The 19,329-nt window shown below is 37.7% G+C and overlaps 1 protein-coding gene across 13 annotated transcripts in view; it reads right to left on the bottom strand.

The window, feature by feature from the left end:
* Nucleotides 1-19,329, bottom strand: part of TCF4 (transcription factor 4) — a 479,608-nt gene that overhangs the window by 20,889 nt on the left and 439,390 nt on the right. For 12 of the 13 annotated variants that reach the window (XM_011971719.1, XM_011971721.1, XM_011971722.1 and 9 more), the window contains 4 exons: nt 15,234-15,301; nt 13,729-13,807; nt 11,104-11,180; nt 8,299-8,502 (listed from right to left, as the gene is read on the bottom strand). In XM_011971719.1, the coding sequence (XP_011827109.1) occupies nt 8,299-8,502; nt 11,104-11,180; nt 13,729-13,807; nt 15,234-15,301 (428 nt within the window). The remainder of the gene's footprint in view (nt 1-8,298; nt 8,503-11,103; nt 11,181-13,728; nt 13,808-15,233; nt 15,302-19,329) is intronic. The other variant, XM_011971720.1, reaches the window with a different exon arrangement.

The raw sequence follows: 19,329 nt of genomic DNA, 5'->3' as shown, positions 1-19,329 counted from the left end.
TATACTTTTCCCTCCAGAAAATCTGCTTTCTTGAGAAAATAAGAGTAATATTACATTTTTTTAAACGCACAGTTGTGCCTATTCCAAATTATGGATAGTTTAAGATTATGTCCTTGTAACAGTTCATTTAAAAAATGATGATTACTGTGCTATTAAAAGTGTCTGCCTGCTTTTGCCTCCAAAATTTAAGAAGAAAACCATGTAAAGATTTAAGAATATCATGAGGTTATAGAGTCTACTTTAAATATACGTGTGTGTGTGTGTGTCCTTTACATTATAAAACTGGGAAAGCCAATAAGGTTTCTGTTTTTGATTTATTTAAAATTCATAGCTCCAAGATGCAAAACACTAGAGAATTAGGATTTGTTTGTCCTAGGTGCAGAGAAAGCAGGGTTTTGAGGTAAACATTCAATGCCAGACTGTCTGTTTCAACATCATAGGGTCTGAATTTGAGTAAAATATGTATTGATGTGGAAAGAAGGGGAAATACCTAAGGTGACCAACTGCATTCACATAAGGGCATGCACAGTGTCCTAATCACTTTTCTTAGGGCTTGCTGAATAGAGCTTAAAGGATCTCACCTCTATTGCTATATGCAGAATCTTTTGACTTTTCTTTAAATTAATATAGAAATATCAAATGGTGAGCTCAAGGATTCTGCAGCTGTTATCACTAATCCATGGTTAAAAGAATTTCTTCAAGTTTTTTTTCCCTTCTGTCCTTTTTCCCTTTTCAGTTTTTTAAAAATAAAGTATGATATTGATAAAGATCAAAACTTTCAGTTGAGCTTGCTAATCTGCTCTCCGAAATACTTGACAGTTGTGGAGATTAGGAGAGATGACAGAACACCAGAGAAGGCAAATATCCTAATTTAAAGAAAAACAAGATAGTAGCTATTGAAAGATGATGTTGACCACCAATAGCTTGGGTGAAATTCTGTAACAGGCTATTTAGAAAATAGTTTTGAAAGTGCTCTGAAACAGAGGAATGGCCTCTCAAACTCAGTCTGTTTCCACCAGAGCAAGGCCTTCTGGACAAGACTCATTTCCTGCTTCACAGTGAGCGCTGCACGCCTGGCTTCTGGGACAACGCTGCAGACACAATGAGAAAAGGTTGGCCACACAGTGTATAAGGAGGGAGACAGGACCAGCTGAGATTAAACTAAGGACAGAAGACAGCACACGTGTAGAAAGAATGTCTGTAACACTGAGCCTCATGGCCTTCTGGTCAATTCCCTCCCCTGAAAATAATTTTATTGGTGGCTTTGATGTGGACATTAGTCACATCCATCACATCTGCCAGCAACAGAGATGGCAGAGTATGTGACTGAATGAGGACTTCAGGGAAACTATTAAACAGGAATCAGACTGAGGCTACAATATAACATTCAATGAGGTTTCATGAAGTTTTGTACAAACACAACAAAAAGTACACAATGAGACTGGGGAGATATGTGGCTTATGGACTTCAGCTGATTACAAATTGAACCTATGTCAGCAGGACAATGGAAGCATCAAACACAGCAAAACAGAATTTTGTTAGGTGGTCCTGATGAAGATACAAGGTACTGAATGGGGGAGGAGATAGATCCATCCTAGTCCACTTCATCCTTCCTTAAGCACTGTGTTCAGTTTTCAATTTCACACACTAAAAGGTTCTTGTGGAGAAATAGGCATCCTTGCTAAACTAGGGAGAATGCACTGGGAAGCGATGGAGTTCATGACAGGGAGTCTGAACTTTTTTTCAGGTTAAACATTTGAAGATACTGATGTTTCCTCTAGAGGAAAAAAACACTGAGTAGACTGTCTTCAAATAACTGAGCTTCTCAAGCGCTTGTTGGACTTGACTTGCAGGCAATTCTATTGGGCAGAAACATAAGGACTGCAGAAAAAAGCAAATTTGGGCTGGACCTAGGAAGAACTTTCAAACATTTGACGAAAATGGACTTTGGGGGCATTTGGAGCACCCTTGAAGGAAGGAGGTTGATCAAGGCTTGTTGACTGCTGGGCAGGGAATCTGTAGGAGGATTTCGGTAGAGATAATCTCTTAAATTCCCTGGGAGTCCATGGGAATAACTGCTTAGAAATGAAGTATGCACTCAAATAGACATAGAACTTTATGGAATCAAAACCTATGAAAGGCCAAAAGGAGCAAGACTGAAGATGCTGATGCCTCTGTTGATCATATCTTTGTTGAAGAGGTCTACACAGAAACAGAATTTTCTGAATCCTGCTGCTCCCATGACTATATACCAGTAAATGCCACATCACATCAATGCCCACTACCCTCTCTTTTTGCCAAATATTATTGGCAGAGCTAAAGAGCAACTCATTGCAGGCAGCCTACGGCCAACTAAAGAGTTTTCTTGGATTTCATTAGTTAAGTCAGAGTAACAGAAAGGTTTCTAATATCTACCACTCACAGTTGTGAAATGGTTATGATATTAGGGTAAAGAGGAAGTCGGCTGAGCAGTGTAGGATATAGCACAAGGAGTGCTGGTCTGCTTGCTGTTTTGTCTGGTTTCCTTTTTTGTGTGTACAGCAGGGTCTCACTCTGTTGCCCAGGCTGGAGTGCAGTGGTACACTCTTGGTTCACTGCAACCTCTGCCTCCAGGGTTCAAGCAGTTCTCCTGCCTCAGCCTCCTGAGCAGCTGGGATTATAGGTGTGTGCCACCATGCTCGGCTAATTTTTGTATTTTTGGTAGAGACAGGGTTTTAGCATGTTGGCCAGGCTGGTCTCGAACTCCTGACCTCAAGTGATCCACCTCCCTCGGCCTCCTAAAGTGCTGGGATTATAGGCATGAGCCACGTGTCCAGCCTCTTTTGTCTGGTTTCTAATCCTACTAGTGAGTAACCATGGTTTGGTCACTTCCCCTTCCTAGGCCTCAGTCTTCAAAAGAAGGGCAATGGGTTAAGTGATTTCCAGGGCACTTTTAGAATCTAAAATTCAGTGGTCTGAGCTCTTAACTGTACAAGGAAAACTATTTGAAGTTGTTTGTCCTATGAAGCCCTGAGAGGTAAAAGCTCTCATGTATTTAATGTCAGTTAAATAAAAAGATACTACCTTGCCTAAGGAATGCTCTTTTGACAGACTGCGTTTAATCCAAAGTAAAACTAAAATTGTTACTGAAAAGAGGAAAACTGGGCTAAGATCCACTTTTATTGGTGGTTTCTGAAATGGGTTCCATACCCTCCACCTGCAGGACTCTGGAGGATGCTGTGGAGGACAGGTGTGTGGGGTGAGTTGCACGTGACTCCCCCATCCCTAAGTCAACTGGAAGAGTTTCTCATAGGAGATGACCACTCTTCTACCAAACCACCATGTCATCTTTCACTACTGGATAGGAGTCGGGCCCCTGGGCTTTTTTAGAGGGCATAGCAGACTGGCAGGGAGCACTCTGCTTAAACACACATCTTTTCCTACTAGTCTGTGAATTCCTTGAGAGCACAGAGCCTACACTTGGTAACCACGGATAAATGTTATTGGAATGAATAAACAGACTTTAAACAAAAAGGACCTGAGAGCTACACTAATGCGATATATGAATAATAGAGGGGATTTTTAGCTCAATGATCCCATCATTGCTGACTCTATCAACAAATAAACAGGAACACATACAGTCACATAAAGACAAGTTTGATGTGGGTTTTGTTCTTATTCAGTTAAAAAAGCAGTTAGGTCATTTGAAAGGCTTCTTTTCAGGTCTCATCTGTGGATCTGAATACTGAATGAATAACAGAGAGAATTATATCTGGAAAATTGCCCTTTCCATAATTTATAAGAAATCTAATCATTTAATATCAGGATTAATCATGGAGGTCTCTGAGGCAGAGAGGGAATCATACTTGGTAAGAGTTTCTAACTAGGGTATTGAAGACCTGGCTATTTCCTTATTCTCCCACATTCAGAGATTTCTGCTTTAATTTTGGAAGAAAAGTGGGTAGTTATAATAAGAAAAATAATTTGATAACTTAAAATTTGCTACCTCAAGGACCCTGGTAGGGAGAGTTCACACCTCTGAGGCACTCAGCACAAACATGTTGGTTTAAGAATAGGTGGAGAGACAATGTGAGTTTTAATCCAAGCATGCCACCACATTGGAGGGAAAGTTCTCTGTCTATACATTTGGGAAGAGAGCTGCTCCGGGAACCCAGCCATGGAATACCTGGAAACTTCTTTTGCCAACCAACACTTATCAAGGTTTGAAAATCACAAGCTCCTAGCATTTAAAATAAGTTCTGAAAAGGTGTTCTTATAGATAATCTCTGGAGAGTATGCTTAGTAGTAAAAAAGAGCATTGAATTTGGAGTTGATGTGCTTGAGTTTAACTCCAGCTGCATGACTTGAGACTAACTGCTCAAACTTCTAAGGCTCACTTTACCGACACCTGAAATGGCCACTATTATCACCCTGACTGGGCTGTTGCGAAGACTGCCTAAGACAACGCATGCAGAGCGCCTAGCAGAGGGGCTGCCAACTCACACTCAGAAAATGTTAGTTTCCTAGTTTCTTTTCTCCAGTTTCTACGGATGATCTATTTACGGGGGTCGGGGGGAGAGAGACAAAATATAATATGTGGGACTCGAGGAATTTACAACAGTTGGTAAGGCAGAGTCATATCTATAAAAGATGCACAGCTATGCGGAGCTGGGTAAGATAAATATCTAGAAATGGTATGATTCATAGGGCTGTAAGAATAGAGAAAAAAATGGCTAGCATGGGTCGGGGAGCAAGGGAAGGCTTCCTGGAAGAAGAATGATTTGAGTCAGTGCTTTGAAAATGGGTGGGTATTAGGTGTACAGAGATAAGCAGATAGGGCTGGACAAGACAGAGAGATACAAAAGTACCGAAGGAGAACATACGGGGTGAATTCTGGTAATATGCCCAGCCTGGTCTTGCTGGAAGACTTGTTGCAGATTGGAAGAGCTCAACATCAGGCTTTCGGTAAATGGTAATGGGCTTCAAACACTGAGCTAAGGAATTGGTCTTTATCTTGTAGATAATGGAAAGGCAGCGAAGGTTTTTGAGCAGGAAAGAAGCATAGCTCAATAATATTATCCAGAAAGCTTGCAAGTATACAAACATTCACTCTCGTGTTATGAGCCATGCCGCTGTGAAAAAAAAATCCCTTTCATTATACTAATACTTGGTAAATCACCGAAGACCTACTTCAGAACTCCAAGGAAAACATGTTATGAATCAAAAGCTAAGGACAATATGTTAGCAATTAAATGAGATAACATAACAGCCGAGGCAGAACCACAGTCTTCCCCACCACGATTTCCAGCGGCTGCAGAAAGAAATGCTTATATCACCTTCCAAGTTATCAAGCCATTTTGTTTTGATTTTTGGAAGGCGGGGAGAGAGGAAACGAGAAGCGTACAGAGGTTTCAAAGCTGTCTATTCTTTAATCAGAAGGAATTACTGAGGAGAGTTAGAAAGGTGATGTGCTCAAAACAAAACCGGGACTGGGATGAGTATCAAGTTACTGCAACTCGCTTCTGCCCAGAACAACAAACGAAGGTGTGTAGTTGGGAATGAGACTCTCACCAGTGCTCTCTGCTGAAGTTTCCGGTGCATACCTCCCACGGCTACTTTATTTACTGCAGCTGGCCAAAGTTTTATAGCCTGTTTCATGTATTAAAATTCAAATGTGGAAAACATTACCAGTATCCTCCTTGAATTTTTTTGTTGTTGGGGGTAAGGGGGTGAGTTTTTTTTTTCCTTCCCCTTAAACTTCCTTTTTATTGTGGAATGTATCAAATGGTCAAAGGCTAACTTCAGACTGATTAAATTCAAAAACTATTTCCTTTGTTCTTATGTTTTTGTTTTAAAATGCATACCAGTTTGCACCGGAAAGATAGGCCAAACCAATCCTTTTCACACACATTAGTGTTTCAGGCTGAGGAGCTCAGATTCTGGGGACACACTGAATGGTGTTCAAGAAGAAAGGACAGAGACTGTAAAACCCCATTTGGTTCAAAGGGCAGCAGGATGATGACATGCCATGTCTTTGGAGTTACGCTATGATCTGGTTGGCTCTGTGGCTGTCCTTGATTGAATATTAAATGTCTTCAGAGGAGAAAACAGGAACTCTTCCTTATCAGCAAAACTGGTGGCTTTATTGCTTGTGTGTGTGTGTGTGTGTGTGTGTGTGTGTACGTCAAGATCAAATTAAAGAGGTTTCTATGTAATACTGGCTAATTATTTCCTTTTTTCTACCGTTCTATTCCACCATCTCACTTTCCCTTCTACTGAGGTCAGTCCAACTTCCTATCTCCAAAAATAATTCTATTCTTTTCCTCCCATCCCACCTCTGAATCTGACTCAAAAAGGAGGCAATTCAAAGGTCAAATAGTCCCAAAAAGCATTTATGTATAGTTTAATATTTAAAAGAACCACTTAACCTACATCTGGTATTTAAGAAAAACTTTACATATTTATGGAAAAGACTGTGTCTCTGAAGCAATGCCCTGGGTGCATGTTACATCCGTTTAACATATGCAAAATGAACACAGCTACAGAAATTAAACTATTTTTCTCTTGATTGAGAGCAGATATACAGAAATGGTTATGTGTCACAGATCTGGCTTTTAATAAAGCCAGATTTCTTAATTAAAAGCAGTATTGTTTAAACATTGTAGTTAAAAAAAAAAAGCTGTACAAATGAAAATCTCATATTATATGCATCCCAAGTGTATTTAACACATTACCTGAGGCCAAGCTAAATTAAAATCTAGACTTTTCTTCTGTAAACTCTAAGCAACTGCCATGAACATATAAACAATTTTTACTCAATGATGAATTTTTAGGGCAGAGGTCAAGGAAAAGAAACAAAGATTTCTCTTTGGCATTCAAAAATATCTTTCCACATTTTAGATGTGAGTTCATTGCTTCTATTTATAAACCAGTATTTTTGGTTTCAAATTGGTTGCAGATTTCAGTACTACACTGTTCAGAATGGTACTCTTAATCTTAGCCTTTTATTAAGAGAAACTGAAAGATGGACAGGAGAATACTACTGAGTAAGAACTTAAAAAAAAAAAAAAAAAAAGACCCTCATAATAATTTGTATGTATTTTGCATTTCCTTTTGGGACCATGCTTAAACGAGAAATGCTACAGTGATAATGGAAAATATACCTTCATCCAAGCAACTTTTAGCGAGCCTGTAACGGACAAAACAGGATACTAAGGTGCTTAGAGACCAGGTAGAGCTTGTGAGGAGCAGAACTACAGAGAATCCCTGGTCAAGTTACATTCTCCACCACTCTGGTCACCTTATTAATTGTCATCACTTAATATTCTATTAAGAAGAGTCTCTGAATCTTCATAATCATCCCCAAAAAGAATTATCTCCAAAATCCTTTCAAAAGTAATGAGGAAAAAAAAAATCACAATTGTAATATGGACAAATCTGCTTAAATATAATTCAAATAAAGACTTACTCTAAATAGGTAGTGATAAAGCTGCTCTATTAAATTACACAGTCACACACAATGTATTTATACAAACAAATACACCATATATTTCTATCTCCCAGACTCAGAATTGACAGATACTATTTTGGCTTCTTTAATTAAAAAAAAAAAAACACTAATATTTGAATTACTAGCAATGTCATATTATAATATGAACTCAAATTGTACATTTTGGCCAGGGTCATCAAAATGAATAATTTCAAACACCAACAATCACCCAGTAATTCACTCTAAAAGGGAAACATGTGTCTGCACAAAAACTTAAACATGAATATTTACAGAAGCATTATTCATCATAGCCAAGGAATTGGAACAACCCAAATGTGTAATGTGGTATGTCCATACAGTGAAATACTACTTGACAATAAAAATGAATGAAGCTCTAATACGTGGCAAACTATGGAAAAACTGCAACAGTCATACTAAGTAAAAGAAGCCAAGTCAAAAAAGACCACTGCATGTTGTATGACTCCATATATTCAAAATATCCAGAATAGGTAAATCTATAGACAAAGTAGATGAGTGGTTGCCAAGGGCTGGAAGTGGAGGGATGGGGAATGACTGCTTAATGGGCACCAGGGGTTCTTTTCTTTTTGCAGGGGGCAAAAATATTCAAAACCTAGACTACGGTGATGGTTGCACAACCTTGTGAATACACTAAAACACTTGAAATGTACACCTGAAATGGGCTCATTGTATGTTAAGTGAATTATAACTCAATAAAGCTGATTCTTTTAAAAAAACAGCAACAATAGTATCGATACCTGACATTCTAACTCTATATGATAACTATAGAGTCTATAAATTTCATCACTTACCATGAGTGAATGTCTGTTGGCTGAAAGAAGGCCGGTTCCATACCCTGAGCCCAGACCACCCATGGCTCCATTATGAGAAGGTCCAATGATTCCATGCATGTCCCCATGACCACCAGGCATAGCTGTGGATGGGCCCACTGCATGGTTCCGGAGAACATGAATAGCATCATCCAGTCTTTCTAAACGATCTTCAATTCGGCTTTGCTGTTGGTCAACAAATAATGTAAAATTTGATTTAGTTCAAAAGGGGTGCCTAAATTACATAAGTAAAACTTTAGTTGGCAAAAAACACACTGCGGGTTTTTCCTTAAAACAATGTTAATACAAATAGTGTTGTTTCCAGAAAACTGGTAGAACATGTTAATGTTAAAATTATAGAGTTATTTTTTCATGAACAAACTAAATTCAATAATTATTCCAGGGCATTATAACGTACATGTGCTATATACGGTACTGCCTTTTGAAAGACAATTTAGATTTATAAGAGAAAAATGTTCACTGAATTTAAGGAACTTTCTAGCAGGTATTAAGTTAAAGAGTTTTAAACAATTAGCACTGGAAAGACGACCTATTTATAGTTTCTTAATTAAATTATTTTCCTGAAGGTATATTTCTTTGGTCTTCCCTATGGTATAAGACACAGTGCTAAGTATCAAATCAGAGACAGGGAAAAGCAAACGGATGATAATTCCTTGTTGAGTTTTTACAGGGTGTTTCTGGCTTTCTGTCTGTCATCAAAACCAGCGGGTGTGTGGTGGTATGTGTGTAAGGGCCTCAAAATGGTTACAGAAAAAAATTATATAAATTCTGTCAACTAAAGTAGTATAAGATTTTAAGACTGAAGAATCACAAATACTAGAATCAATTGTTCACTGGGGGCATCTAACTGAGTTCAAAGCCCTAACCACAGTATAGAATTCACGACTTTAAACCATTAAAAACCAACCAACCTTTGTTCATCCTTGCCATTACGATACTAGTTTTTCATGACTAGACAATACCTATAGTTTTTAGTGAAGAAAAAGTGTGTATTCATTTTAAAAATATGTATTCATTTTAAAAACTGTGATCAATAATGGTATCAAATACCACTGTCCAGTGTACACTATTTAAAATATGCCATCTCATTGATCCTTGTTTCACGTGTGTACGGGCAGGCAGGGAAGACATTATGATCCCTTCCATACAGACATGAAAATGAGGCTCAAAGACATGAAGTGAATTAATTACATAGTGTCACACTGCTAGGAAATGGTAAAGTCTGAGTTTGAATCTAGGTCTTTTTATTTTAAATCTAGTGACTCTTTGTACTAGATTATGCTACAATCGACTTTGATTTGAATGGGCTGTGCAAACACGTGTACCAGCTCTACTGCATGAGAAAAACCATTTCTAATTATTCTATACTGACAGGAAGAATGTGTATCTAATATAGTAGTCTATGGTACAGAACATTTTGATTTGGTGGGTTTGGGGGTTAAACTACCTTCCCTAGACTGCTAGCTTTGCTACTTACTTGGCCTTGGAAAAGTTACTAAACCTCTTAAGAGTGTATGCTTTTTAATTTATAAATATGGGAATGATAATACATACTTACTTCTGAGTGTAAATATATGCAGGAAAAGAAATCATACATGTGACTATCACAGTTTCTGGCTCACAGCTTCCTGGTAGAGAGAGCAGTTTCTGCTTGTGAATCTCTTCTTCAGTGTTCAGAATTCAAACAGAATGGAAGCTGTGGTCCATAACTATACACCTCATCTTTACAGTTCTATAGTTGGATGAAGCCTGGTTTTGATGAATAGGACCCAGAGAATAACTGATTAAGGAAAACACTAAAACAACTAATTATTTGGATGTGGTCCACAGACTAATTGGACTGGGTAATGCATATATGTTTCACTGTCCGGTTTCCTTTATTGGGTAAAATGCATAGCTGAATGATTCATACACTATAGCAAGGAAGAACACAACAAAGGAGGGAAATCCACCTTTGCTTTGCTTTTCAGATTTTCCTCAAGATTAAGCTGAAAGGGAAGTATATAAGACAACACTAAGGCAGACAGATAAATCTATGTCTTCTTCCATGTGTCATCTCAGGATATGAGGGAGAAAAGAAAATCTCAACCCCGAGGAACTAAAAGGCTCCTCTCCCTCACTGCTATTCCTTCCCACTAGATTCATGTACCGCCTAAATGCTGCACAACCAGCGTTGTTTCATGCATATTTCTGGCCCCCACCATCATGAGGAGAGAAAGACTGAAGTGTCAGACACTGAATCATCATGTGAGTATTTATAATAATTAATTTCATCCATGGAAATTTTCAGCAATTCCCTCCTGGAAGAGTAGGCATTTCTCTACCACGAAGGATACCAGTGGGTTTCTACGAGAAGGAAATCTCCTGTAAACTTGTTATTCTGGAAAGTAAAGCCGAGGTAGACGAAATCAAATGTTCCAGGTATAGGACATAGCTGGAGTTCCAGCACTCTGATAGCAGGAAAGTGATTTAATCATTGACAGGGATCTTTCTTAGAGATGGGGAGGAGACCATTGCCCTTCCAGGATTTTATCTGGTACTTAGATATTTAGAGCCCTGGGGCTTCCATTACAGTAGTATTTGGGTTCCCATTTCCAAATAGGAACAAGCATAGCCTAATGACTCTGGCTCCAGCAAACTTGTGCGCTTAACACTGACTTAAAGTTACTAATAGGGAAAATCAGAATCTTGGAGAGTGAAGGAGACTGAACAAGAAAGAACATGACCTGGAAATGGGTGGAACAGAGATTGGCAAATGAGACATACCAAAGAGTGTAAGGGTCCTTCATAATTAGGAGACGATGAGGCCTGTCCTCCATTTCTAGACCAAACAGCTGTGCCTGCTGATATTAAAATGGGAATTTCAATCAGATCTAGACACACGTAAAAAGATGCTTGCCAATATTTCAAACAGTCCTGTTGGAGACGGCAATGATGATTTTCATTTAAACAATAAGGTAAATGCATGTAAACTTCCCATATTAGAATTTTGGGATAAGAAAAACATTTTAAATGTAAAATATGTAGACTTTACATAGACTCACAATTCCCCCAGGCTGGCTGTCTCCTAAACGAGAATATTCAATTGATTCTGAATTTTGGTTAGAAGGGTTCCTGTGGAAGAAAAACTATCACTATGGAGTCAAGGTACTTGTAAGGGTACAAAAATGGGATTTTGTTAGACCTTCATGCAAGGCCAGTTTATGTTAAACCAAAATTCTTGCACCAATGGAAAACAGCTTTGCTACTTGTTTTTAAAACAATCTTTAGAAAAAGATAAATCTTGAAAAACTTTTTAAGAGAATAAGATTAGTTATCAGTGATCCACTAAGCCGGAAATTTAAAGTCAATATACAGCAACAACTATAAGTTTCTTCTGAAGAAAGTAATTTTTTTTATGATTCACTAAACTTGAAGGCTAAAAAAAGACTGCTGTTAGAATACATATTACATGTCTAACCTACAAAATAAAAAACACTTTAAAATTTAAAATAATACACATTCACTGTAGAAAACTTGGAAAATACATAATTCAAAAAAGGAAAAAATAATAGCTATGATCTCACTGAAATCTCATGCCCCGACACTGTTAGCACTTTTAAAATCCACTCTTCCTGTCTTTTCTGGGTGTGCATGTATATTTTTATGCTAAATAAAAATAGAATATTTTGTTCAATTACTTTTCTTGACAGAATTTGGACAGAGCCGTCGGTGTGAAAATAGCAATCTGTCCCCATATTTGCATCTTCATAAAAGTTCTTTCTTCCTAACATGTGGTCTTCCATGATGCATTACCAAGACTCAAAAAGTGGCATCTCTAGCCTTGTTTCTGTGCCTTTCACTGAGAGCATGCTACTCAGGTCAAGAGAATTTGTGATGTTTTCTGGACTGACTGTGCATCCCAATTTTTCTTTCCCACCATTAATCTAGAAATGGACGGCAGAACTGTGAGCACCAGATTTTTGTCCAAGCTCTGCTATTACTACTGGTATAAACTCAACAACTCAACTCCCTTTCTGGGACTCAGTATTCTCATCTGTAAAATCAGGGTATCAGACTACATTAGTTATTCTCAAACATTATGATACCACAGAACATTTTCTTTTCCTAAATTAGAAAATGAAAAAAATGAAAGCTACTTTGTTTGAAATGTGGAAACTGGAGTTCCACCTGCTCAGATTTCTCTATTTCTTGTTGTCTCGAAAGGGGGATACTGACACTTGAAATCATTTTTCAGAGTGTAAGAATCTGGTACAGAACCCGAGGAGGACAACAATACTGAACTCTACTTCCTATTTCCACCTGGGGGAATGTTTCATTACCCTCTTAAAATCGCCTCAATTGCATCTCAGTTTCAACGTGGTCTCTCTGGACATACAGACTTCAGAATCCAACTGCTCTCTCTATCCTGTGATCTTCCCATACCACAGAGGCTTGGAAGAGGCTGACATTAAATCCCAGCTAAGCCATGGCCATCATTTCTGAAAGTTTTGTGGCAATGTGAAACCTCCTGTCCTCAACCAAGGAGCCGAGTTTACACTGGACCATGAGAGCTGCATGCAGGAAATATATAGGCAAGTGGCTCTACTGTAAATTACAGTAAGCTAAGGTTTCCATCAGGTACAGATGTGATTTAGATTTTGTTGTTGTTGTTGTTTTGTTTTGTTTTTTTAATAAACCACCTGTCCCCTTACCAAAGAGCAGAGACATGAACCAGGGAAGGCTTTCTGGAAGCATTTATATTGGAAAGACAATGAGTCTCTTAAACAGAACCTTGATAAGTGAAATCATTTACTGACATAATTCTACAAATTACAGTTATTCAATCTGAAGCCACAGGTCATATGCATGTGTTATACTTTGAAGTCAAACATCCCTTCTAGTCCACACAATTACTTCACAATTTATTTACAAAATTATAGTTTCCTCCACACATCCCAATGGCATGAACTTTAAAGAGGGAATTTGGAAAGCCTAAAATTTCTGCAGGAAATGATCCATTTAAATAGTCTATATTTGATGACTCTATAGTCTATATTCATATTCATGACTATATTAACTGAGTTTTTTTCATCTGAGACGTTTTATTGGAATACATTATTCTGCTGTTGAGTGTCTTCTGCGGAGCTAAGAAAAGTGTAAGAAATACATTTTCCATATGTCTGTATATTTTAAAAAGATAATCTAATTTTTAAGAAAAGGTTTGGATGTAAACGACGAAACTGTTATCTGGCAATTTGTCTCTCCCACCCTTTGTATTTGTCTGTTATAGGAATGTCAAGCTTTGGGATTTGCGGGGAAGTGAGTTTCTACCTACAAAATCAGGAAGTATAAGGGGGGAATCATTCTTATAAACTGTTGTATGATGAAATGGGATTTGAAATACACTACCTGAGAGAGACGGAGGAGAGCCAACAGGAGTTGAAGGGTTTGATGAAAAGCTGTTGTTAGTGTGATCTGGAGAATAGATCTTAAAACATAGGGAGAAAAAAAAAAAACACCCTCATTCATTAAAATAATTCACATTTTTCTAAACTACAAAGTTGTCAATGCAATTCATTTAAAACTTACCAGTTACAAAATACATGTAACAATCAACTACATTACCAATATTGTCAAATGAAGAACTTAACAATTATTTTAATTTTTCAAAACAAGAATTACTGATGTGGTATGGGTTGGTGGGAAAAGAGCCAGGCTGGGGTCAGCAGACTTCAATTCAGCTCTTCGTTCCCACTGGCTGTGTGGCTATGGGCAAGCCAGGCAGACACTCTTGAACTTTCCTTTCCTCATTTACAAAATGAGGATCATTCCTAAGATATTTTGCCACTTGTTTGCCAGATTTAGGCATTTGATTCCATAGCATCAGAAGGCCCAGATGAAACAAAAATTTTTACTTAGGGCACAATGCTAATATAGTGTGAACTTTTTTAATGCTCCCAATGGTAAAAGCCAACTGAAGAGACAAAATCTTAGAGAAACAAATCTCCACTTACATTTATTTATTTATGAGATGGAGTCTTGCTCTGTCACCCAGGTTGGAGGGCAGTGGCATGATCTCAGCTCACTGCAACCTCTACCTCTCAGGTTCAAGCAATTCTCCTGCCTCAGCCTCCACAGTAGCTGGGATTACAGGCATGTGCCACCCATGCCCAGCTAATTTTTGTGTTTTTAGTAGTGACGGGGTTTCATCGTGCTGGCCAGGCTAGTCCTGAACTCCTGACCTCAAGTGATCCTCCCACCTTGGCCTCCCAAAGTGCTGGGATTACAGGTGTGAGCTACCACGCCCGGCCCTCCACTTACATTTCTAAATGACCATGTTTAGCTTTTGACTAAAATACCAGATATACTCTCTGAGACAATGAAGGTATGCCATTTTCTCATCGGGGAACATGCAAGAAATGTTCAATTTTAGCTTTCTGGCAGTAGCTGAGCAAAGCAGAGAATCTGAGTCTCCCAGGTGCCAATTATGTGACAATTCTTCATGGACTTCAGTCATTGTCTTTTTTTTTTTTTTTCAAATGCCTCTTTCAAAGTGTTTTAGAACTATTCCTTGCTAAGACAGTCTTAGTTGGTCAATGTGCACCATTACTACGTTAGAGTAAAATATGACATCACTATAAAAAACCGATAAACCAAAGGCCAGGAGAATATTCCCAAATCCATAATTGAGTCAGCCTTAGTACCATTGCGAGGATGAGAGAAAGAGACTATCTAGATACTGGAAGCTTCAGAGCCTTCTCAAATTTTCCAGTGACTGTTATGCACGAAAGCTAGCATTTTCTAAAAATCAAAGCTATTTGCCATTCATTTTCTAAAATTCCAAATGTCCACTTCTGATTAAAGTTCACCCTTTACAATGGTACATATGGAGTCCAAAGTCAATATTTCCTCACCGAAGCAAGTGCTTTCCCCAGAGCATCTCCAGTCTGGGAGCTGCCGGCTGCCCCGCTTCCTCTATTTGCTGCAAAAACAAAAGGCAGAATATGAAAAGCAGGCAGTGAGACGTCTAACAATTTTCTATTCCTGGTCCATTTACTCACAATTTAATTGCATTTTTAATGCTAATTACAACACATTAATCTTTAATTAGCATTAATTTGTTTGCTGAGGTAGATGTCAAATATATTCATGTTACTTTTTTTACAGATAAAATATAAACCTGACACCTTGGTTTAAAGATAAAGTGGTTTCCTTGTTATGACTTTCCCCTTGCTATTGATGAGCTGGTGAATGTAGCAAGCTATGTGATGGTCATTGCTGACAAGTATGTAGTACTTTCAGGTCTCTGGAGTCCTCAGAGTCTGGCTTTTCTTTATATTATTTTATAGTAAACGGAATTATCTTCACAAATAACTTCCACCTGTTTTTCAAATAAACAGAAATTTGATACATAGCAAAACGGGGTATTCGTCTCATAGTTCCACAGTACACCAAACAAACAAACAAAAATTTCCACAACAGATCTAACAAGGAGAGAAAATATGTTTAATGTTTTAAATAACATATATTCTCCACATATTTAAAAGTCTGTGTAAACACTAAAAAAAGTGAACTGGTATGCTACTAAAAGTCAATATGGTCTCAAATTCCAGAGATAAAGTAAGTCTACGTATTCATGAAGCTTATCTCTACTGCCTTAAACACTGGTATTTTTATCTACGGAAGAGAAGAACAAAGAGTATTGTGAATAATAAAAGACATATATTCCAGTATATAATTCAAAGCCAGCTTTCTTTAACATGTATCGTTTGAAGGTATCTTGCCTTTAGAACTAAGTGATAAAATGGGATTTCCAGGATTCCTGTGAAGTCTTCAGTATTAACAGAATGCCTAGAACTTGGGGTATGTTGTATTTATTAAAGCCTCAACATTAGCAAATAGACATAGTATCTAAATAAAACCTATTAACGTTCTGGAGGAAAGTTTTTTTCACTATTTTGTGAAATAAGAAAAGAAAAGCTTAAATCACCCAATGAATCCAAGCAAAATTTCATTAAACAGGTACATAATTTAAAAGACTTGCCAGCTCCATTCTTGAACTAAGAGAGCCTTCTCAAATGTGCTGTCATCACCTTCCATACTTTTAAAATACAGTAGTGGGGTCAGATCTTCAGTGGTCTAATTCTATGGCTTTTCCAGGTCATAATTTAATTCTCCTGACCTCTGCTTAGCATAGCTAATTTATGCTTGTTATTTTCATATATTTACATTTTGGCTGTCTCAGTTAGATAATTTTTTTTTTTTTTTTTTTTTTTTTTGAGACGGAGTCTTGTTCTGTTGCCCAGGCTGGAGTGCAGTGGCACAATCTCGGCTCACTGCAACCTCCACCTTCCGAGTTCAAGCGATTCTCCTGCCTCAGCCTCCTGAGTAGCTGCGATTACAGGCGCATGCCACCACGCTGGCTAATTTTTGTATTTTTAGTAGAGACAGGGTTTCACCATGTTGGTCAAGCTGGTCTCGAACTCCTGACCTCGTGATCCGCCCGCCTTGGCCTCCCAAAGTGCTGGATTACAGGAGTGAGCCAAAGCACCCACCCGATAATGTTTTGATATATGCTTTATTTGGTTTACAAAATCCATACCCATATTTATTTGTTAATTGCTAAAATGCTGAAAGAAAACTGGCACATGATAAAAAGAACACAATTACCTTGTGATAAAACAAACTTCTTTTCCATATCACAAAGTTATGATATTAAAATACATGAGTCATTAGCACTCATGATAGGTATTGTATAAGCAAGTTCTTAGAAATGAGGGTCTGACATCACACAATTGGACCAGTGAGAGCAACTCAGATATCAATAGTATTAAACATATTTAATATAAGATAAAATACAACAAATTATATCTAGTGTGAAAACCAGAAGAATTTCTGTATTAAGGAGTCCTTTAAAAACTAAAAACAGGGATTGCAGGCATGCACCACTCTGCCTGGCTAAGGCAGGAGAATCGCTTGAACCCAGGAGATTGAGATCGTGCCATTGCACTCCAGCCTGGGCAACAGGAGCAAAACTCTGCCTCAAACAACAAGAATAAACAAACCTAAAAACCATTATAAACAGAAAATAATAATTATGGGAAATATAGGTGACACTAACCTTTTTTCAGTATGCATTACCATCGTATTTGGGGGTACTTATCTTTTTTTTTTTTTTTCCCTAGGAGCAATATTTCTTATCATTATTATATACCTAAAAATTAGATCTACCAGCCAAAATAATTTGTGATATTTGCTTCATTTGAATACAGATTTTCACAAAAAGTTTGGAGCTACATTGGAAAAATCACATTATCTAACAAAGAATCTAAGCCAAAAAAGAACAAGATATTGCTTCATGACAGATAATATCTGCTACAATAGTGGCTTTCAAAAGATTAATTCTTCCTTTACACAACTTTAAAATGAAGATTATAAATAATATACATATATTTATGAAACTAAACAAAGTATTGAACACCAATAAAAATATTTTAGGAGCATTTAAAAACTAAATATGTATGCCCCAAAAATCACACGTTAGAAGAGGCAAGATATTATGATCATTCTGATTTCTTTAGAACTATGCCTTTCTAACTAAACTTTCTATCAGTGCCTGTTTTATGCAGGGAGATATTATGACTCAGGAAATAGAATTAAAAATAGAATCAACTGCTTACCTCATCATGTCATGAAAATATTTCAGAAAACTACAAAGGCTACTCATGGAAATCACTGATAAGAACAGACTATTTTTTAACATGAAGCCATTTTACCTTGCAACAGCTGGAGTGCCAAACCCAAGGGCTTAAATTTCAAAGCAGTTTACTGGGGCCCGTTTGCCCTTTCACTTGGAATGCCTTTTGCTCTGGTCCAGGAAACACTGGAGAAGCTACATTTTCTAGATTCCCTGAACATGTTAAGCTACTTGGGTCTTTCTCTTACAGATTTCTCTTTTTATTTGTGTGACTGATATAACAAAGGGTATAACTGGAAAGTAAATATATTTTAATTCTCAAGTGGCAGAATCTTCTTTTTTTGCATTGAGAAGTGGGCCATGTTTAGCAAGATACATCAAACCCGCATTTTCAGCTTTAATGTAAGAGGACTTGACTACTCTTTGAGGCCCAAGATTTTTATCAATTCATATTAGAGATGGTCAAAATGTCCATGTAGCAGAAATAAAGATGAAAACCAATGCATTTGCTTGGTAAAGACTTTATTGATTTCTACTTTTGGCTCTAATCAATTTATCTTGCCCAAGAGAAATATAATCAGTCCCTAAGTAGAGCTGTAACATACAAATGTGAATGGAAGATGAGCAGTTATTAAGAGGAACTGCAATTTTTGTAGGAGGCTTCGACACTGCCTGCCACCCAAGTATTGTTCAGATGGCTTGAACACAGGTGGTGTTGCTGGCTAGAAGATGAAGCAGAAAGAAGGGTTTTGTATCTTGGGCTACATGCTAGACCACCCTCTGTCTCAGTCTCAGCTTTGGGGAAATGTTCATTCCCATTAGAACACACCCTCAACAAAACAGTGGGATGAGCGGTGCCTTGGGATCAACTACTACAAATCAGAATTTGGAAAATGTGTTGCCCCTTTAACGCACACCCATTATCTAAGGCTGGGAACATCATGAAGGCATCAAAGGAATAAGAAGCACAATTCACACTGTGTTTGCTTGAGAGATGACTGCTTTCAAAGTAGGGTTTTCTAAACAGTGTCCGAGTGACCCTCATGTTATGAAACCATTAGAAACAGCATAACAATACCATGTGCTTATCCATAAAGATGACAAAAAGAGGGAGCATTTCCAGCACTCCTACTACAACCATTTCAAAATAAAAACTCAAGTATATAGACTACAATGCACTAATTTTTAACAAGAGGGATTCCTAGGAATTCAGGGGGAAGTTGGGCTTCCTAATTGTGCACAGGAAATAGAGGAGATTTAAATCAAACTAGTTTAATGTTCTCTGTTGGTGGTCTTGGTAACTAAGACGCCTT

Source organism: Mandrillus leucophaeus, unplaced genomic scaffold (genome assembly GCF_000951045.1).
Source record: "Mandrillus leucophaeus isolate KB7577 unplaced genomic scaffold, Mleu.le_1.0 Scaffold124, whole genome shotgun sequence".
Classification (NCBI taxonomy): domain Eukaryota; kingdom Metazoa; phylum Chordata; class Mammalia; order Primates; family Cercopithecidae; genus Mandrillus; species Mandrillus leucophaeus.
Note: the sequence above shows the minus strand (reverse complement) of the source record. Positions and strands in the feature narration are given on the sequence as shown.